Source organism: Micropterus dolomieu, linkage group LG04 (assembly GCF_021292245.1).
Source record: "Micropterus dolomieu isolate WLL.071019.BEF.003 ecotype Adirondacks linkage group LG04, ASM2129224v1, whole genome shotgun sequence".
Lineage (NCBI taxonomy): Eukaryota > Metazoa > Chordata > Actinopteri > Centrarchiformes > Centrarchidae > Micropterus > Micropterus dolomieu.
Window position 1 is genome coordinate 8,201,770 of NC_060153.1, and position 22,675 is coordinate 8,224,444.

A 22,675-nucleotide genomic window follows, 5' to 3' on the forward strand; every position below is an offset into this window, starting at 1 on the left:
CTTTGCTCACTAAATACATGACTACCGGCATCAGGATGAATACTTTCATTTGCAGTATTAACAGAGAAAGTAGGTTCCTTGCTAGCCAGCACTACTTTAAGTCTGCCATCCGTACACCACTGTAACAGTACAAGAGCAAAAACAGGGCTACAAACACACTAAGCTTCATTTGCTTCCCATCCATGCCTGCAATGTTTTTTCCTAGCAATGATCCAGTGCCTCTATGACAACATTTCCTTTATGGAAATACAGTCTTTACAAGAACTAAACCACTTTAACTGTCTACTTTTTGTGTACTTTTTCAAACTGCATGTCTTTAGCAGCAGTTTCTTTGAGATGAGCAGCTGTTGCTTCTGGTGCCTGTGGTGCTTTTGCTACCAGTTGCTTCAATGGCCACCCACATAGGGACAGAGGCAGAGACAAGGGGGAGGGGGAGGGTGGAGGTCTGGGAACAGAGGGCACATGCTTGGGCTTGCTATTCTCTGCATGAGCAAGAGGCACAGGAAGATGGCCTTGCTTTTTAGCAGTGTGTTTGTGTTTAACATTTTAGAGAGACTTAGAGACTTTTTTACCCACTCAAACTCCACAAAATGAAAATGAAATGAATAAAAAGAATCTTGACGCTGACACTTGTTGTTTGAGTGTCCTCTCAAGAGGAGAAAGCAGACTTTCAACAGTCATTAGCTTCCTGAGTCTCTCAATAGCCCCTTGACAATAGGTTTCTTCCTCCCTGTCAGAAGTTGCAGTGTGAAAATATTTTAAGGATGGGGGAGGGGAGAAGGGGATGAGGATTATTAGGTTAATCACAACAGACTGTCCCGGTAAACAATAGAGGCAAATGGGTACCCACAGCATGTGCTTCCCTTTCTCCTTGGCTGCTTTGGTTCACACAAGCTCTGTAGCTGCTGGTGTGTCAAGGGGCAATTGAATAAAAACCTTGAAATTGACTTGTATTTAGGGAGGGAGGAGTGGGATATTTTTATATACTCTGTTTATACTTACTTTCACACCAATGTGACAAAAGCACAATTATGTGTTTGCAAGGTAACCTACTCACAACCAGGGGTTTTACATGAATCCAACATTGCAGCTCAGCTCTGGTGTGAACACAGATTACATGCTGCTTTGTCTGCAAATTGGTCTTCGTTTTCTGAATTGTAATTTACATACTAAGTTGTTGCATCAACAGATGAATAAAGGAAAAGAAAACGTCCATGATTGCCCAATCTGTAGCCATGAGGGGCCACCACTATATATAGCTTTCAGGTTTTTCTAGTAGCTGTGTGGTTTGCTTGTAGTACGTTTTTTTTAAAATATTGTATCGTGAATGCTCACAAGATTATTGACCAATTTCTTGCCATTCTTAGAATTAATCTTTTCTATATATGTTTTCAAGTGCAATACTTCACTGTTTTGTCATTTTTTGAAGTTATTTTTATATATGAATGCTGTTTCCTATTTATTCTGCATACTGCAGTGAGAATTAACCACTGTACTTGTATTAATTGCCTTTGTAGTTCTATCTCCAATCTATTGATCGTTACTGTTAAGCTGATGATACACAGGGCAACTTTTTGAGCACTCGTGCAGGGCAACATTGCCGTCAATGGTAGTGAGTAAAGATTACTACCGTAATCTCCTTTCCTCACCACTCCGCCACCACGCCGCTATCCGTTCAAAACATAGTCGGACTTGCCACTAGCAAGATTGCCCAGCAACATTACTCAAAAAGTTGCCCCGTGTATCATCAGCTTAACAGTCACATCTTGGTCTTTGGGGTCCTGTTTTGGGGTTTGTTGACATTACTCATAGTAAATCACCATTAAATAGTTTTGGGTGTTATTGGTAGTTTACCTGAATGAACCTTAAATGTGAAAAAGTGACAACCATGTGATGGACGGAAACTTCAAATGTGGCTTGAACACTTGTTGAATATCTGATATATTTCACTTGTGTCTGAGCAAGGCATATATGCAGGATCCCACTGAATTTTGAATGGCGAATGAAGGTCTATGTGTGTTCATAGTGACATTCATCGATGTATGCAGACTGATAAAACCAGTGTGAGGTTAGACCTGTGATGTGTGTGTGTGTGTGTGTTCGCATGATAGTAAAGACAGATTTAGGGGACATCTGTTCAGTAGGCCTGTCACAGTCAGACCTAGCTCAGACCAGCTTAACTCTTTAACACCTGCATGTAGCCCCAATAGTAGTAGTACTATTGGAGCCCTTTGCAGCCCTGAGAGGTTGACCCATTGCTACTTAAACTGAGCTGTGGCCTGTTAACATTATGACCAACAATGAACTGTTACACCTGGACAGTCTACTATAAAACTATATGATCTGTAAATATAAAGTTAAATTGTAGATACAGAGATTTTAGGATTGTACTGTACAGTTATAGAATATTCAAAGAATTATGACATTGTGCTTGAAATACAATCATAGCTTTCTTATTTATACCTACCCAAACCTCCCATTTTTTCTCACACCTCTCTGACTGCTAACATCTTCTCCCACCTGAAGACCTAGCCTATCTTATTATTTTTGTTAAAATACAGTATGTCAGTGCAATTTAGCCAATTAAGTAGTGCTAGCTTTTCAGGCAGCTCATCCAAGCATGAACAGTCATGAAAATCCAAATTCAATTAATTATTACATTTTCACACATTTTACAGGAAGGTGCAACTGGCATATTTTTATGCACCTGCCAGAAAGGAGTGGATGACTGAGCACTATTAACACATTGCCTGTACAAGCTTCTCAGATGCATGTCGTATTAATGCAGCATCTGCTATCGTACAGATCCTGTCTCCTCAGCACCGTCTGTGAAGTGGATTTTAATCAGCTGACCAGCGTGTGGCACAAGCCTGTACCCATTCTGTCTAAACAATTGGCCACATAGGGAATAAATTCAGTGGTACTTCCTCTTCACCACCCACTTCTACCTCTTCAACATGGTAAATCCGCTGTGTCACCGAGGACCTCACAGAGACAAAAATCATAGCAGGGGGCCTCTCGTTTCACTGTATGGGTCAGTTCACTCGTTTGAAGCGGTGAACTCTGGAATGACAATATGTCACATGGTGTAGTAGTAGCTATGGATACAGCAGTAAAACTTGCTCTGAATCTGTGTTGCTCTGACGTGCAGGAAGTCTGTTCCTCCTCACCCAGTGATCGAAACCTGCTTCTGGTGTGTGAGTCCTAACTCTCTTGCTCCTCGTACTGACTACACAAAGACAGAAGTGCATCATGCTGTAGTTAAATGTGTCAAACAAATCAATTATTTACCCTGCTCTGTCTGACGCTGGCTCGTTACATGGAGAGTTCTGTGTGCACTCAGTGTTTACACTCAGAGATAGAGGCAGCAGGTGGCACCGTTTGCCTTGACAAGTTATCTGATAAGACATACTGAACTGAGCTGGTCAATTAAACACTAATACATGCTTAGACTCTGGTTTACAAGGTTTTCCCGCTGAGGGGATTGGGCTCATCTTTACAATAAGAGCAAATGTATTTACCATGAGTAAATGGTGGTACATTTACTCAACTACATTTAAGAGGGAAATATTGTACTTTTTACTCCTACATTTCATGTGACTTCTGTAGTTACTTTGCAGATTATGTTTTTACATTGAAAGAATATTTACCTGATTTATAAAATGTGATGTATGGGCCTATATTAAACTAGTGTGTGTTCAAATTTGCTCCACCTCAAATAGCTGCTACATTTAAATGCTATTTACACTTTAATGTTATCAATAATAACAATACAGTAAAGTAATGATAATCAAATAATATAGTATAACACTCACCTATGGAAAAAGGAGTAATTTTACTGTAATTAAAATATACTGTTAATACTTTCATACTTTTACTATATGAAAGTATGATTCCGAATGCAGGAATTTTACCTGTAACAGAGTTTTATTACATTATACTACTGCTGCTTTTATTCAAGTAAAGGATCTGACTACACAAACATTTCATTAGAGTAAAGGAAGTTTCTGTTCCAACTCTTCGCAAGTTTCCTGACTTATTGAGGATGCTTTCCAGTAAAACCTTTTTAATTGGCCAATTGTTCATATCCAAATGTAGACATATAGCCCTTTGAGCTCTCAGCACACTATCCATTCAAATTAATATTTATAGGTATTAATGGCGGCTGTGCATCAACTCACTTGAACAACCAACACCTGCGGATGTCTATTTGTGCAGGTGTGTGTGTCACTCTGGCAATGCCTTTAAGCAAAGGTGTTGCGTGGTAACCTGATATCTGTCATGGCAACACATTTGCACTTTCAGCCCTCCCCTTTCTCTTCCTCCCAGGACAGTACACAGTGTCCTCTAAGTGTATGACGATTGCAGGAGGAGAGCATGTATGAGCGCCAAAGAGAGACCCACCGCCACTATAACTATACACACCTTTTAATCTATGGAGCAGAGTGAGCCCTCCCTGCTCCAGGACAGGTGTCAGTGGTGTCTAGCCTGACTCTCCAGTGCTGCTCTCTGTGTCCATAGTGTCAGTGGCTGACTGCTGCTGTCTGCTCTTCTCCCAGCAGCATAACAAGACAGCGGTGCAGGTTAAAGAAGACATGAAGAAGATGGTCCAGATACCCATACTGCGACCCAGGACAGTGACGGCCAAGCACGCCAAGTTGTTTGGGGTGTCCCTGTTTGAGCTGCAGGAGAAGGGCCAGATGGAGGACGGTGTGCCTCGGGTGTTGCGAAGGCTGGTGGAGCATCTCGGCAAGCATGGTGAGGAAAAAACACAACAGAACAGAAATTAAGCAAACAATAAATGTAATGGTTGATCACCTTATTTGAGATGCTATCAAAATTAGCTTTTTGTTTTTGATGAACATTGCGTATTCAGTGTCCAGTTCTGATTTTTTTTACTTTGTCACTGTATTGTTAATAAAGAATTCGAAAAGCAGTGACATCAGAGTTTCCCCAAAAATAAGACAATATATAATGGATCTAAAATGTTTAAACCTTGATCAGATCTCACAAGTACCATTATAGGAATACAACTGATATTTACCCATTTTGGCTTTTGTGATTATTATGTTGTATTATTAATGTGATTTGGTCAAAATAAATAAACAGTTTCAGTTATGCAATAATCAGAGATATCACCATCGTACTCTATGCTCATATTATACTGACTCCCTTAGAATGGGACCACGCTAGTAGTTTTGTTTTTACTGTTCCATTTGTTTCCATGAATTTACAATATGTAAGTACAGTCAACTGGTAGACTAATGACACTTGCGTAAGTTGAACATCAAATCTGAATGTATTCCTAATAAGAGGTAACACAGCAGAATGTTCACCTCACTCTGCACTTAGAAACAGTATATTACCACAAAACAATACCTAGTTTGATGTAACCAGAACACCAGTATAGTAAATCAGAAAAAAATTTATTCCAAACTTACAACTTTCTCAATTTCCAATCTCACCCACCCCACCCAAACGCAAACACAGAAAAGGATGGAGTCAAAGTGGTTTTCTCAGAAATATATAAATAAAAATATCTATAAAAGGCAATTTTATAGAGAAAAAGCAAAATGACACAATGCAATACTTAGAAAGAATCATATCATTAATCTCACCATGACAATCAGTGTCAATGTGCTTTGTACTTGGTATTGACCTACTTTATCGTTTTCCGTAGTTTTTCTGCTTGACCACTAGATGTCAGTACAAGGAAGTGGAACTCCTTCCTAATTGCTACTGAAACTACAGGCCTTTTATAGTATGATACAGTCACTGATATTACATTTGACTGCTAGTCCTCAGCTGTAGATCACACTACGATAAAGGTCTATGTACTACTAACCGTCTTTATTGTGGTATTTCAGTACACAACGTATTTGTGGGCTCCATTTACAGCACCAGGGCTGACATTACAATCACTTTACAATCACACTCAGGACAATGTAATATAAACTAGAGGAAAATAATAAAGTACCTTCCGGAAAAAAAGCTTTCTTGTCCATGCAGTGATTGGGTTTAGGTTTCTGACCCCACCCACCGTGGAGGTAAATGTCATTTAGTTTCTGGTGCTCAGCACTGGAATCTTTCTCTTTTCAGAAATCATGTCCCTTTGGCTCGTCTTCATCCACAGAGCTCATTGTACGCTGTTTTCATAGGAACTATTTCTTCTGTAGAAAGTAGTTCCAAAAGACTGCTCAGTGCTCACATGAACTATTCCGCCCTCAAACGAAGAGAGAAGGATATCTTCAAACATGAGCAAATTAAACAAATTCTAAACAATTAAATAGCTTCATATCACTGTTAGAGTTAAAGGATTAAATTATTTGTCATGCTGCAATTTGGGTCAACCGACCTTTTAAAGGTAAAACGTGTTCCTCTAATAACATCTAGTGGAAGCCATGGAGACCTACAGTATCAAATTAGGCAAAGTTGTGTCCACAGCTAATTAACGTTAGTTAGTCTGGTTACAAATGTAAAACTTACCCTCACAGTAAGTTGTAGAGGTAAGGCTAACTTACATAACAGCATCGTAGCGCGTTCACCCCTCCATCAACATCAGTGCACCTGATTCAAGAGGGATGTTGCCAAATGAAGTATGCTAACTGCTTAGTTAGCATACTTCATTTGTACTTCACTAAAGAAACGTTAGTATGCTTTCTGTGTAACGTTTCACCTGAACCTGTGTTCGTCTGCACTTTTCACATGACATGAAGCTAGCGTTAGCATGTAAGGCAAATAGCTGCAAAGTAAAACGTTTGTGGATAATTTACATTAGCCAACGTTACATCATTAAGCATGTAACGTTAAACAGGTGTTCACCTCCACATCATTATTAAAAAATAATTAGCTTACCGGTATTAAGTTAGTGCCAGAAAATCGCTCCGATTTTCCAAAAGTCCAAGGTTCACGCAATGCAAGTGCAATGTTTACTAACGTTAACGTTACACTCCGCAATACAAAAGGTTAGAAGAAATAAACTGATGATTTTGCTATTTTTCTTGTTCTGAGAATCATGGGATTAATATCAATCAAAATTATTTCCTTTAACTGGGAGCATTATGTGTGCAAATTTCAAGATAATCTGCCTGTAAAATATATATATATATATATATATATACTGTTATTACTTACAGTTAGAATCATTGATCTGATGATTAGGGCTGAACGATTTGTGAAAAAAATCTAATTGCGATTATTTTGACTGATATTGCAATTGCCATATGATTTGCGATATTAAAAGAATGATCGTTTTTACATCATTATTCTCATTTTCATTGAGAAACATATTAAAATGATTTATTCATGTTTTTTTCAGGGGATTGGTACGAAACAAAGATGTTTTCTTAAGTCTGTAATGTTTGGGCCAGGATATCTCTGTGGCAGGACAATATTTAATTTAAAATATTTTTTTACACACATTTCACCTCTCACAAATATTGAGCCTCCTGCGATTTGAAAAGTGCAGTAACATAAGCCATTTTGAGATTTTGATAAAATTTTGAATAATTGTTCAGCCCCATTGATGATGGTGCTAGAGAAAACACTGGTGCAACTAATGTTCATGTTAAAACTGATTTTTGAGAGTTGATGATTTTAGACCTGTAATAAAAATTATTTTGCAATCCATGGAAAACATGATAACCACTTTTAGGGGGCCATCTTAATTCCATTTCATCCCTAATTAGCTCTCTTATTAAGGAGTTAATCTATAGTCTGGCTCTTAATGACATGAGCTAACTGCATGTTATCTTATTTTCCTCCAGCCTTGCATCAGGAGGGTCTGTTCAGAGTGAATGGGAATGTGCGGGCTGTGGAGACCCTGAAACAGCGACTGGAGAGTGGAGAGGATGTGGACCTTCTCTCTGAATCTGATTCGTGTACAGTGGCCAGCTTGCTGAAACGATACCTCAGGGACCTGCCAGAGGGTCTGGTGGACTCAACAGTCCAACAGGCACTGATACATCAATACCAAGGTAAAAGAAATTAGTTTCTGTTTGTTACAACACCTTATTTTTGTTGTCTTGATTATCCTATCAGCTCATGTAGACCCACTTTTTCCCAACAGTCAAGTGATACCTATCCTGAGCAACATTCCAAATACGCAATGTGATATTAATACTCACATGTTGTGAATATATGGGTCATGACGCTGATTTGATGATAAGTAAATGCTATCTTTAGGTCCTGACAATTACTATTAGCTCTGCAGCCCCCCATACCAGGCAGCACATATAAATCACTGCTAAGTTAAGTCTGTGTGTGTGTGTGTGTGTGTGTGTGTGTGTGTGTGTGTGCGCGCGCACACATGTGAGTGAGAGAAAGTGTCTATGAGACTAGAAAGTGACGGATCTAATTTATGGCAAAAATGTTGCAGGACATAAAAGGTAAAGCGAATGATTTGGCAGGGGAAGTGTCTGTGCTCACTCTCTGCTGCCTTCCATCGCTGGGTTTAATCTGTTGAATGAGACGAGAGTATACACTGTTGCTCGTGTTCGTTTTTCCCTCATAGACTCCATAAATATCTGCCTGTTTTTCGGGGCCTATGGCCAAATGTTACATTAGAGAACCAGTCTTTGGCACAAGACATCACCTGAATAAAATCATTTTGTTGTACTACCTCCTCGCCAGTATTTGGCAAATTTAGAAACATCAAAGGTGTATGATGAATGGATGGATAGGCAGATTATGTTGCAGATTGATTAGCAGTATGGCTGACAGTTCAGAATATAACCAATATATTTCTGCGATGTCTCGTCCATCAATTAAGTTAACAATGGCAACACACACACAATATGGATGGTAAGATTTAAGTGAGATTATGACCTAAATTGAATAAGTAAACCAACATCTCTCCAAGCTTCATACAATTTGATGTCATATATTCTATTGATCTATCGATTGGTTGATCAACGTGAAAATATTCAGTTACTATTGTGATAAGCCAGTTATATACATCTCATTAAGCTCTGGGAAATTGTGATGAATATTTGACGTTATTATTATTTGTTTTACATTTTATATCCTAAATGATTAACCAGTTAATTAAAAAAAATAATAATCATTAGTTACAGCCTTAAACAGGGATCCTCTTGCTAATGGGTGCCATACTGTGGCTTTCAGGAAAACCATATTAATGAACAACTTTCTTGCAGTGGATGAAATGTTGCAGTCAAAAGCAAAAATAATATTCTCACATGGGCAGGGTCCAGATTCTCTTTAAAAGTGCAAAACAATATCTCACATGAGTGGTTTTCCTAACAGATTATAGTGCCCTTAGCCAGTAAAATACTGTTAGTCATTAATGTCATTATTACATGTAGCTTATTACCCATATATTCAGTGGGGCTGCTGTAAATATTAAGAATGCATACTTGCACAGTTTTGCAGCTCAACATATCAGCCGTGTATTTACAAACACTACAGCAACACACTGCTTGAGACATACAACCATGTTTGTTAACGTAAGGTGCAGTGCGTTTTTTAAAATACTCTTTGTAATAGCATTACATTATTGAATAGAAATACAAGTAATATTATTAAAAGTCATCCACCCAATGTGATGAAAAGAAACACATTAAAGGATGAATGAATACTATATGCACACACAAATGTAAATGATTAGAGCATGCCCAGTTTATTGATTTATTAGGCGATTGTTTAAATTAATTTAACACCATCTTTTTTCACACAAAGGTTACCTCTTAGTTTATATTTTTCAAATGTTGAACTTGCACTAAATTCTCTCCATTTTGACTGTTAATATTTTAAACAGATGCTCTCTCTAATCAATTTTTTTGTCCACCAGTTCTCTCTGCATTTCTTTCCAAACGTACAAAATCATGGTTAATACAATTCATGTATTTGTTTTTCCTATGAAAATCCACAAATAGTTATAGAAAGAATACAATAAATTATATTTATATTTTCAGTGTAATCTCTTAAGCAAACAAAAATGTTCAAACAAAAGTGTGGTGCAGTGTTCAGTTTCTCACCTTGAAGACGATGAATTCTGCTGGTCTCTGTCCATGCACAGAGTATGGCATTCTCTGCAATGGTTTGGTCCTCTGATTATTTGGCTTTATGTTGTAAATTACATGAAATGTTTTTCCCCCCTTTCCCTCAATGTGTGTTTGTCTAATGCACTAACCTATAAAAACACGATCAACTTCTGATGACAAATGGTTTGAAAGCCACCCTAACAACCCACACATGCAACCTTTTACTTTACTTTACACACACACACACACACACACACAACTTGAACTTTACTTACCTGCATCAAGAGCAGTTTTGATCAACTAAAACCATTATTCCCCTCTGCCCCCACATGCACGCCTTCATACACATGCTCACGTAGATGCGAAGCACAATGTTTGCGTCACTCATTCATTCGAGATCAGTAGCCATATCCGTTTATCCAACTCTGACCTAATTATTTATCCTGAGTAATAGCATCAACATATTTTCAGGCTTTTTGCTCTAATGCTCACGTATTACTAGTTACCTCAACTAAAGATTATATGTTACATAGAGCAGGTGGATGGAGCTACCACTGCCTGCTGGAGACCAGCTGTAATACTATTTACTAAACTTAGGATTTAAAGTGGTTATATGTAGATTTTTTAAATGAAATTTTTTATTTCCTACTTGTGAATGGGTTGTAACCTCACATGAAAACGAACCCGTTGCCGGCCTGTATGCCGCTTCCTATATGAAGAAATTGGGTCGAGTTTTCTTCGAAATCATTGGTTAACGTAGGCTGTGCCTACTGATTCTGACCTCTGAACTCCACACTGCAACAACACCGCAGCTAACAAAATGGAGTCCGCTAACACCAAAAAATTACCGGCTCCCAGCACAACCCAGACTCCAACACAAACTCCACGTGAGGATAAAAAAACAACAAAAAAGTTTAATGTGCCGAAGCCCCATAGGTGGCTTTCACCCTATTGGACAGGTAAACTAACATAGCTGCAAAGCATGTGAAATATATTGAGATTTTGTGCTTTAGTTGGCTCAACTTAGATACTTAGCTAATGCCGACCAGTTGCAAACGTTATCTGTTATAATATTATAGTTGTATCTCATCCACATTACTTCACCAGCTAACGCGATTCATATTACTATTCCGTGTAACAGTATTACGTCAAAGTGTTAATTTTAGCCTGCAAGAAATGTTTAATTTAGATTTATTGATGTTTTACCGATACTCAGGTACAAAGCCTATTCGCCTGTCTTAGTCGCTGTAACTTACGTGACCCACATAATATACAATAATGCAACATAATGGTGCTGGACAACAACACCACCTCTCTGATACCTCTCCAATGAACTCAGACCTATCACATCGGCTAAATGCAGTCAGTGTAGCGTTATCATGTAACAAGCATGCATTAGTTCAATGTCAAGCTGATAAAAATATTACTGGAACATTGCAGTGGGATTTACTTGTGTGACGGCGTCTTTTGTTATGTCTGTTTTGGATGATGATTAGTGCTCATTCGTTAGTTCGAGCAATTTCACCTCTAGAGGTCACTGAATACTACACACGGCCCCTTTAAATGTCATTCACTAAGAGTCTATTTATGTTTTACGTTTTCAAAGTAAAGTAAATCAAGTTGGTCACTCATCATTTGAGTGTTGGTCATTTGATTGTGGGTGAAAAGACTTGACCAGAATAACAATGTTGAGAAATATCTTCTTCAAGCACAGGCGTTAAACAACTTTTCTACCAAAGTTTTTTAGCCAGAATCTTCAGTTTTTCTGAACAGGAAACAACTGCTGACTGAAATGTGGCAGGATCCCAACCTTTAACCTGTTTTGATGTCTTGTTGTGTGTCTGTAGAGTGCGCCGATGATGTCTCTTGGACAGATATGAGAGGCCTGCTCCAGCAGCTTCCAGACGTCCACCACAACCTCCTCCGCTACCTCTGCCACTTCCTCACCCTTGTGGAGTGCAACCACAAGGAAAACCGCATGACTGCCCACAACCTTGCTACTGTGTTCGGACCCAGTGTCTTCCAGTGAGTTGAACCTTGCATGGGGTCAAAAAAATATACCCATCGGCTAATCACTCATTCTGACATTGTTTTTAAGGCATAGGCAACGTGACGAGTAACTAATTATTCGAAATTTGCAGTCCTTTAAACCTAACCAATTCAGTGTGTTCGTGTCCTTGAAGAACATAAATGACATCCCTAAAAGGTTTGGCAGGTTTTCTGTCTTCACTGCGACATTTACAAAACATGTCTGTTGCAGTCTTCAAATAACAGAGTATGACAACTTGGCTTAGTCTGGGAAAAAATAGCCAGACAGTCATGATAGCTATAGCTGATGGATTTGATCCCCTATTTCTGCTTAGTGAGTCACATATTAAACATTGGTTTCATGTGTCAGAGCAGTAGGATGGGTAGAATGATTCCACTCTTAATAACGTGTAGTAAATATTGAGTAAGATAATGAACCACAATACAAGTTTACCCCACAGACATTGTAGCTGTTGTATATTTTATCAAAAAATAAAGGTTTTCCTTGAAACAGAATAGATGTCTTGGCTTGTATTTCAGAATAGGAGAAAATCTTTAACTTTACAGTGCAGCCAATATTGGGGCAAGATTTAAGTAGATTGATCAGATGTATACTTAATAACACAAATGAATTTGAAGTATTATTTAAAGTATTTACATAAAAGTTAGAGTACATATTGAGCACATGGCTTGTCTCTGTCAAAATGTTTGGCCAGCAGGTGGTGCTGTAGCTTATTTAGTGAAGATAAAATCATGACATGAAATCTTAAATTACATTATTGCTCATAAATGTCCTATTAATAAACATTTTGTCAGACACTTGTTTAAAGTGCAGTCGCTGTTTGAAGGGGACCCGACTGATTTCCTCTGTGGTTCTAAAGTTAATTATTTATATTGATGCACCTTTTGATCCACGTGAACCTCTGGAATCAGATGTTTTACTCATCAAAGTCTGACATTGTATTTATCAATATAATGTCAGACTTTTGTCACAAAGTTAGGTCCCATGCTATAGTATAAGAATGCTAATTGAGTCTAGTGAACAGTTTGGAAGTAAATGCCTTATGACGTATAAGAAACGATCGATGTTAAATGTGTTATCAAATGTTACTGTGATCTTCTTAAATAAATCATGTGCCTCCCAGCAGCTGCTGTACCTCTGTTCTCACTTGTCTATTCATGATGAGCTTACATGGAAATGAGTATCAAAGCATACTGGCGGGGATCTCCCGTAATGTAATGTAAAAGTGGTTTGGAAACCCTGCCTATTAAAAAGATCTGCTCTGACTGGACAGAATAGAGAAGAAGAAACTACTGGATACTCTCTCATACTGTACAACCTGTTCTTTTCATCAGAGGCTTTACTTGTGTGTGTATGTGTGTGTGTGTGTGTGTTGAAGTTATAAAATTAGTACTACCGTTAGGCCCTACAGCCCACTGTACATCTCACACAGCTGTTCAGCAGTACTAGTTTACTAGGTCATCTGCTTTGTTAATCAAGCCTTCTAACTGATTAACTTTAAATATCAATATCATTATTTTGCAAATGTTTAGCTTTATTTTTACTGCAACTGTCCTATTTGAATTTGATGCAGTCTCTTCTGTTTGCTTTAATTTTTATTTCTCTTCTCCCTCTTTTCCAGTGTGGCTCCTGGTTTTGAAGCAATGAAGGACCAAAATATCTGTAACAAGATTATGGTCAAGCTCATCCAGAACTACAGCAATATATTTGAGACCGACGGAGACAGAGAAGGCCGCACAGAAGAACAATCCACCCTTATTGTTGTCAAGGTGTTGTATACTCATAGGAACACCAGATGCTAATGTTAATATGAAGTAGATCCGTGTTGGTGGTCAGTACAATGTAGTGCAGCTGGAAACAACATGTTGTACCAATACACTTTAAACAGACCTCACTAGGTGCCCATCCACTTGGAGGAGTGATGGTTTATAAAAACAGGCTTACATAATGTCTACCTAAAATTGATTTAACTATTGATTTTAGATCACAACCTCGCAGGGATGACTCCTCCACAGGTGGCTGTTTTGAGTCTGTGGTTGTTGATTTATATTTGCTGCTGATGTCTTTTATTGATTAGCTGGTTTGTCTATCTTGCTGCTGCATCTGTAGCTACCTGAAGGAAATGTGACTGCAAGAAACAAACCAAACACAGCAAACCATGATAAATTGAATATGTAGATTATATTTTTTTTTCAGTCTCACTTATGCATATATAAATGCAGAACTGTAGCCAGGGATTTAGAAATACTGATGTCTTAAGTCCTAGTTTCCGCTTCCCTAGAAAATGTTTGACCAGACTCTAAAAATAAAAACTGCATCGGAAATCTGATTTCTCAAATTGAGGGTCTGTCCTGTCAAAACCATGTTTTTCAAGATACTAAGAAAAACAGCTGTGTTTTTAGTTTTGTAACAATGCATTTTTAGATAATCCAATAGCTTTAATTGGTTTGTTTACCGTAAAACGTAGGAGAATTATCTTAAACCATAAAGGTACACTTGATCCTTAAGTTTATCTGAAAAAATTTTAAATCCCCAAACTTGGAAATACATGTTTTCCAGGACAGTGACAGTGACACATAAAATAAAATTCTGGCGGGTCAAAAAATTATCTTTTATTTGTTTATTCATTCAGTTTTCAGTAGTTAAAATAACATATACTGGAATGAGCCCATAAAATATCTACCAATGTGAGATAAATGTTTCTAAAATAAACAGTTAATTCTGTGATAAATTATGGACATGACCTCAGGGATTTTGATGGTAGCTGCAGTCCTGTAAAAATATCTAATATAACTTGTGTTTTTTCCCCCCTAGAGGGACCTCGTGTGGACATATGGAAAACAATCAAACTCAATCAAAGCTGTGTACTTTATGCTGTGACAGCGCTAATTTACCATCATAGTTAGCATGACATACTTAAGATCTTTAAAAAAAATACAATAAGAAAGCATAAAATCATCATTAATTGAAGTTTGTTCCAGTCCAGAAAAGAAGGAGACGAGAGGAATATTTCTGCTGCTGTAGCTGCACTTTGAGTATCTTTCATATCACAAGTGGAACTAAAAAACCTGAATTTCCACATTTGGAAAGACATCCTTCACCAGAGTCTATAACAAACATCTTGACTGTTGAGTGATGACTGTGTTTTTGAAATGTGACATTGGCCACCTGATGCCACGGAGGGCTGACCAGCCAATGACCGTTGGCATTTAGCTTTCCGTGCGTTTGACCTCTCATCTCTTCTCTCAATTCTCACAATTTTTAACAACAGACAAAGTGTCCGGTTCCCATGTGCAACTGCGCTTACCGTGCAAAAGAAATGCTGAAGATGTTGATACATTGAGAAATTCAGTGAGTCCTTACTACCTGAGCTCATTAAATCCAAAGGTCCAGATTCATAGTAGCAGTAAAATTAAATCTAGAAACACTTTGACGACATACTGTAAATTTGTGAGATAACATTTCTGGACACAAATGTCTGTGCTGTATTGTGAATGTCTGTAAGGGCACAGCCACATGACAGCCCACTGACCTTTGGGAAACCCCTCAGTTAGAGTGAGATCTTCTTACAGATGAACATGCACACATCCGCATAAACACTAACACATATGTACAAGCTACCGAGGCCTGACCTTCCCCTCAGTGCCTCTGAACGCAGCACATATGATCACTGGTGCTACCTTTGCTTTCAGACACAAAATGCTGATGAGCATAAGGTGTTTGCATGTAAGTGTTTGTGTGACTGAATGTGTCGGAGGATTCAGATTGTCAGCCTATTGTCTATTCTGAACCCAGTTGTTAAGGGCTCACAGAACAAAAGCAATTGTAGAACACACATACAGTACCTTCTTCTAAAATAACTCTCTGTATGTCAAAATATATTTCATAGCTACTGTATATACGAGGCTACAGTTACAACAGTAAGAACTGAATACAATGCTTCCTGGCTTCTGCTATGTATTATTTGTTGCTTCTTTTGTTACTCCACGGTATGTAAGACATGGATTCTCTCGTCCGCTTTCTGGTCCCAGGAGGCACACGCGACAGATGCCGACACCAAGAATTCACCCAGCCAACTCAATGCGACGGAGCCGACGCCGGTTTCCAGGACAAAGGTACGTGCTCAGCAGCACGCCTGCATGTGTGCACCTTTGTTTATGCGTTAATTCGCCTCAGTATACTGTTATTGAAGTCTGTCCGCTGTTCAGTGCATTGTTGTTGTTTATCCATGACACTGCCAGGTCGAACTTGGATGAACCCTTTAAACTCCCGTGAACCCTTCACACTCCCTTACATAGTCCTTACACCAACCTTGTGATCTGTGTGACGTGATTAACATAATATGGGCATGTTTTGGAAAAGGCGTTTCTGTGTACGTCTGTGTAAGTTTCTGTGAGTTTTGAAGATGTTATAGGTGTCAGGACTTTGTGCGTTCAGGACTGGTAATCAGGTCCCTCAGTGTGAACAGATGACCTTTTATGCTGCCAACATTTATTGACAAATTATAATTTGTTTTCTTCAAATAACATGTTCAGATTTATATTTTTTCACACTTGTTGATGTTATGGACGAAGTTAGTCTATCCTAAAATATCACTTGCACTTTTTTAGACTAATCATTTATAAAATTCTGCAATAATAAAACATCAGATATTTATTTCTACCCTGGAGTTGCCATGAAAGCACAAGAACATGTCAGATTTTGTTAAAATAATGATATAAGATGTAGAAAAGTTAACCAAGTAATTGCTTTAGGTTATATTAATTAATGATTTTTATATCAATCCAGAAAAAAATGTATTAGGATTATGTTGCAGCCCATGCACTCAGTTTTCCAGGATTTAAAATGCCATTAGTTGCCTTACTAAATGCATTCTTGTACATTTAATCGTCTATGTACTGTTATACAAGTAATATTTCTATGCACTTTAAATCTTAATATCTTTATTTTGCATTTTCTCTCCATACATTTTCCAAGGCTGGACAAAAAACCCCACCACAAAATGTAGAACCTCTGAACAAATCCTCCGCTGACACTCCGAAGGCGAGGCAGAGGAAAAGGAAGGTACAGAAAATAAGTTTGGTACTGTCAATTATTACTGTGATTAATTGTTTTTATTTAAAGGGTTTGGCATATTTCTCACCTTTCCAATAAATACTTCCTGCTTTCTTATCTGCTATATTGCCTTGGTGCTGATTAGCCCGAGGTCGTCTCTCAGACAGCCTCGCTGCTCGGTCACATGATTACGTGATTTGATAAAAACAATCTGCTGCAGGAAACAACAACACGCTTATTGCAGTGAGAGGCAAACATGCTATGCTCTTCCAACTGTGTAGTGATATTATTACAGATGGACCCTGCCTCAAAAGCTGCATTTGGTTGTGCATTTGTTTACAATTAAGTCTTAGAAATGTGCTTTTTTATCACATCAATAAGAGAGCTACATTGAATGAAGTAAATTCTGAGTTATATGTTATATGTGATAAAATAGTGGGTAATTTCTGTGAGGTTGGCTTCAGTTTTACAGCTGTGGTCATTTTTGAATACAGTTTTAAACTAGAAGGGCACTTGGAGAGTGCAGACATCCACCAAGGCCAATAGTGCAATTTTCTATGATATGCAAATCTGCTGGCACAACCACCACTATATATATGTCTGGATATATTTTCAATATTGTTAGAATTGCAGTATGTCAACACATGGTTGGGCCTAGCTAAAGCCTCATCATCTCAGCTCACAATTGACAAAAATAATTCGTGAATCCTCCCTGTGATTTGGATCCTCTCAAAAATGCGGGCCATTAGTTTTCTTGCTGACAGACAAACAACAAACATAACCTCCTTGCCGTAGGTAACAAAGATCTGATAAGGTGTACAAATCAAGATTGGTGTCACTGTAAGAAATGCAGACTGACAGAAAGATAAGCTAAGGAGGGTAAAAACATCTGCTCATGAAGGATGTTCTCTTTCCCCAGTGGCCAGTGAAAAGTCTTCTGCTTTTAGTAGAGCTGGTATGTAACTTAAGCTCAAGAATGTTTTTAAATGCCTGAAGTTACTTGAATCTTTAAGCTAAGAAGGTCCTTTATCCTCACTATGCGTGTAGGTACCATGCAGTAAAAACTTACACTAAAGGTTGATTACAGCGGATTGCTTGTGAGGTTTTAAATGAAAGCAATTGTGAAAATGTGAAAACAGTATAAGACAACATATTCAATGACAGTGATTACAAATTAGAAAAGGAGATTCAATACACAAGAGTTAGACCATAGTTAATTGTGTGAAAAGGGGTTAGTAGTAATAACTAAACTGAATTCATCTAAACTAAAGTATAAACCTGCTGTCAAATTACTTATATTGTGCTTCATGTCAGGAAGAAACAAATGCCTCATTTCCACTGCACGGTATGGCACAAATTATCAGCATACTAGCTCCAGATAGCTTGAATAGTGGCTAGCTTGGTTAGCAGTAAGATGATCATAGAGAAACTACATTCTACTGTATCACAAGTCAACAATCATGTCATGTTTGCTACTGATAGCACTGAACTGTACGATCGTATCCTTTACGGTTACCACAGATGATTTTCCTTTCTGACATGCTGCATTTTATGAGATGAACGCAAGCGTGTCCAAAGGGGTGAAAATCACCCCATGTACTGGAGTGTAGTGTTTGTGAGGGCCAGCTTGTGGGATACCTGATCCATCCGTTCTTCCCCGTCACACTCGAGGGGAATCGGTTGAACCGACTCTGCTGGACACCAGAGCAGTGATTGCAGTCAGGAACAAAGCACTGTACCATGTTAATGACAACCCAAACTACAATATATCAACAATATAAACACTAAGAGAAGGATTTGTTTGAGGGGAAGCATGCTAAACTATGTTAGGTTGGAAGTCCTTGGAAAAGGTATCATTCACAATGGTTCATCGGATGAGTAGTTCCTTCACTCATTTAAATAATGTAGGGTAATGTACAGTCTTGTACTTTCGTTTTTTCTTGTTGGTTTTTTGCTCCGATTCAAATGTTTCATGGTCATGATTCATATCATAGCTGGTTGGATTGATTCAAATCTTACAGTTTTTTACAACTGCTTACACACGTTTTCAAAACTATGTCTCCTTTTTTCAAAACTCTACACACAATTGCCCAAAACTGTTCACACAAAATGCAAAATGCCTCATATCTCCTTCAAAATGAAACACTGCATTCAAAATGCCATAAACACATCCAAAATGAAGCATTGGCATCAGATGGCACTTTCATAATAGTAAATTATTGGATATACTATTTACACACTGTTTTTCTAAATCTAAAGCACTTTTGTCTTTCATAGGCTTACGTGTAAATTTCTATACAATTTTCTAGAGTGAAAGTAATCCACTAAGAGGTGCTGAAAAGTACACTGTAAACACCAATACAATGTTGAAACAGAAAATATTTATTTGGCAAAATATTACAGTTGTAACAGTAGCACAGTGTTGTATACAATGGCATACAAGAAAAGGAAACCATAAACATATGTAAAGCAAAAGTATCATTTTTACTTTTATTGCTAAAAATTAATACTTATTTTACAATACTGTACTGCTGAAATAACCATTAGATTGTTGCAACCTGTTCTAATTTCTGAAGATTTGAATTAAAGCAACTCAAGTTGGGTGGGACTCTCAGTCCAGCTTCACTCATTGTCAACCTGTGGTTGATCACATGATCAGTAAGTGTGGCCCTGAATTCATCAGTGATGGCTCTCCTTCCTTCTCTTCTTTGCCCTCCTCCTCCTCCTCTTCCAACTCTTCCTCCTTGAACTTGTCCTCGTTGTCATCCCCGGCCTCTCCCTCCTTCTCCCCTTGCTCTCTGTCCATTGTTGGCATCCATTGTCCAACAGGTAATCTGACCTTTGATCTATGTATAGGTTTACTGTATACTAAAGCAGTGAATGGTTATGGTGATCAGTAAAGCAGAGTGTGTTTGCACATGTGAGGAGTGGGTGTGTGATCTGGTGAATAAGTGTAGCATTTTCATTGGCTGTGTTTGGAAAAGGAAAGCAAGTCACTTCCTGTTAGATTTTTGTGTCTTAGGTAGAGAATTGTGTGTAGTGTTTTGAAAAAAAGTGTTTAATGCAATTGAAAACTGAGTGAAAGGCTGAGAAACAGCTATTGATTGGTGAGGTTTTGCTCTTTGAGTGAGAGATTTACATAAGGGTTTTTGTAAAACTCAATGGATAAAATGGATGGGGAATTTACTTCCGGAGCTGTGAAAAAAGTGGGCGGTCACTAATATGCCAATAATCAATTTTGAAACATTAAACCCATTAACTTGACTGTCCAACTGCTGATTCCCATAGATAACACCTTTAACTGACACCAACAGACTCCATGCCACTAGAAATCCCTCGTGTGCGAACTAAACTGCCTTAATGATTTATCAAGAGATTCATCATCATTATAATTATTAACTTTTATAGCTACTTGTCCAAAACAAGTGTAGAACCTCTTCTATAAAAACTGTTTCACTCTCAAGGCCAGCCTCATGACAGATTTGGCTTCGAGCCTTGCTTCAAATTTTGCCACTCACATTACCAGCTACATTATATCTTTGGTACTGTGGCACTGTGAGGTAGAGGTGTTATAAATCTAAATTATTGTATTTATCAGCTTCATGTCAGTGTCAGTGTCTAGTGGTGAAAAGCATGTAATCAAACACACACACTTGAATTAGAGAGCCATAAATATATCTGTTGTACTGTTCGACTTCTGATGCGCCTGTCATTAAAAAAATTGAACATGTGATCTAAGGGGAATTTTGTTTTGTTGAACATACAGAGATGTTCATACATGAGCTTTGGACTTCAAAATGATTATTACTAATTCCTTGTTATTGAATTACAGGCATGGGTCAGATTGCAATGACACTTGTGGAAAAACTGCACGTCTGAGAAATGAGCTGCCCCCAGTCAGTGAATTGAGATCAGTTAACAGAGGCCAGCTACAGCTGCCTTTTCATGGTAGCAGATTACTGGAGAGGGAACATACCAAAGTAAAATATTAAGTTCTTAGTATTTTATTTGGCTTTCTTTGCAGTCTTTTGATATGTTAATCACAAACAAATCATTAGTTAATCCATGATTTAGAAACCAGGTCATATCCTCATTTTGGTGTGTCAGGCTTTTTTGCCATCTGGCCTATTTAGCTCCCACTTGTTGTTGCTCTGTTTGAGCTCCTTTTTATGCACAAACTGAGAACCAGGAATGGAGGCAGCATGACGGTCAGTAGTTAACACTATTGAAACCGACCTGCAGTTTGATTTTTAGCTGTCTTTCTGGAGTTTCAATGACTGTGTCTGAAATCATTTACTCTTTGCTATATCGTCATTTGTCATTTTGTAGTGTGTCTAGTGAGAAATATATATAGTGTATAATAATACACTATATTGTGGACTCAAATGATCTACTTTCCAACTTACCATAACTACTATCATACATTGCACAGACATAAAAAATACATTGTACTGATAAGTGAGTAGTAATAAGCTAATATCAGTTTTTTTCAGTTCCTTTCAGAGAAACACAAAATTGGTGAGTGGAGTAGCTGTATGAATTTGTTGATGTTTTATCAGATTTGTATTGGGTTTTTTTTTTTTATAAAGCAAAATAAGAATAATAAAAAAACAAAAGCACAACGGACAAAACACATAATCAGAAAAACCTAACAACACATACCAGCCTCGCCATTTCCTTTCTCTGTGGGTTTCGGCGAATGACAAATTTAGCTAAATCAATTACAAAGCCCTGAGGGGCAAAATCCATACCAGGTCTAGCTAAAGAAGATTGTGGAGCTAATTATGTTGCCAAAGATTCATCCATTAAGTTCAACAATGACTAAATGGGGGCAGCAGCCATAGATTTTAGAACAACCCATTAAGTAAAACCCCAAATGGAAATGTTGCTGATAATTGGTGTAAAGAAAAAAGTAAGCCTTTTAATTCAACCGATAGATGTTTCTCTAGAGCCGAGCCTCTTTTAGCATTGGTTGTTTTTGGCCATTATCGATACTTGAGCTGCTGGCATCAGACCCATTTCATACTCTGTGTTTACCACAGCCAGCCAACCTCAGTGTTCATGAGCAGCCATACAAGTCTTCTTCATATATACTAAGGGAAAACTCTGTGACACATTCTTTGACACTTCTCTCAGGCTTCCTCGGTTAAAACTCATTAAAAATGCAGAAGAGTACTCACAATGTGGCTGTAATTAGGTTAAGGTTCTTCTCCTACACTACGGTCGGCGGTTCACGCCGTTTATACCCACTCACGGTCAGCACGGTAAGACAAACGTCAGACTAACCTTATAGTTTTACAAGCTAACTTCTTTTTTCTCCTCTCACCTCTTTTGTGGTTCTTTTATTGCTCAGTGCTTCACCTCAGAAGATCTTTGAATGCATGTTTTATAGTAACCTGAGCAAAGGTTGAAAGCTCCACTGTGTGTGTGTGTGTGTGTGTGTGTGTGTGTGTGGGGTTGTATGATGAGCTTCACTGTGCAGAAATGTTAGCGGTTGTGTATCATTCACCTCTTGTACTGTCTCCTATTTCCCGTCACAGGACTCACCTGTTGTTGGCATCTCTTGCTC

The 22,675-nt window shown here is 38.1% G+C and overlaps 1 protein-coding gene and 1 long non-coding RNA gene across 4 annotated transcripts in view; one reads left to right on the top strand and one right to left on the bottom strand.

Annotated features, from left to right (window-relative positions):
• Positions 1-3,123: 3,123 nt before the first annotated feature.
• LOC123969450 lies at positions 3,124-7,031 on the bottom strand. Its single transcript, XR_006824737.1, has 4 exons — positions 6,856-7,031; positions 5,978-6,567; positions 4,426-4,733; positions 3,124-3,229 (listed from the first exon to the last, which is right to left on the bottom strand). It is a non-coding gene; the product is annotated as an uncharacterized LOC123969450 (long non-coding RNA).
• Positions 4,607-22,675, top strand: part of fam13a (family with sequence similarity 13 member A) — a 57,003-nt gene continuing 38,934 nt past the window's right edge. The window contains exons 1-6 of one of the 3 annotated variants that reach the window (XM_046046846.1): positions 4,607-4,758; positions 7,767-7,976; positions 11,849-12,026; positions 13,673-13,820; positions 16,050-16,166; positions 17,029-17,115. In XM_046046846.1, the coding sequence (XP_045902802.1) occupies positions 4,701-4,758; positions 7,767-7,976; positions 11,849-12,026; positions 13,673-13,820; positions 16,050-16,166; positions 17,029-17,115 (798 nt within the window). In that variant the 5' untranslated portion in view covers positions 4,607-4,700. Of the gene's footprint in view, positions 4,759-6,226; positions 6,365-7,766; positions 7,977-11,848; positions 12,027-13,672; positions 13,821-16,049; positions 16,167-17,028; positions 17,116-22,675 lie in introns of those variants that run through there. The other 2 variants (XM_046046845.1, XM_046046847.1) reach the window with 2 other exon arrangements.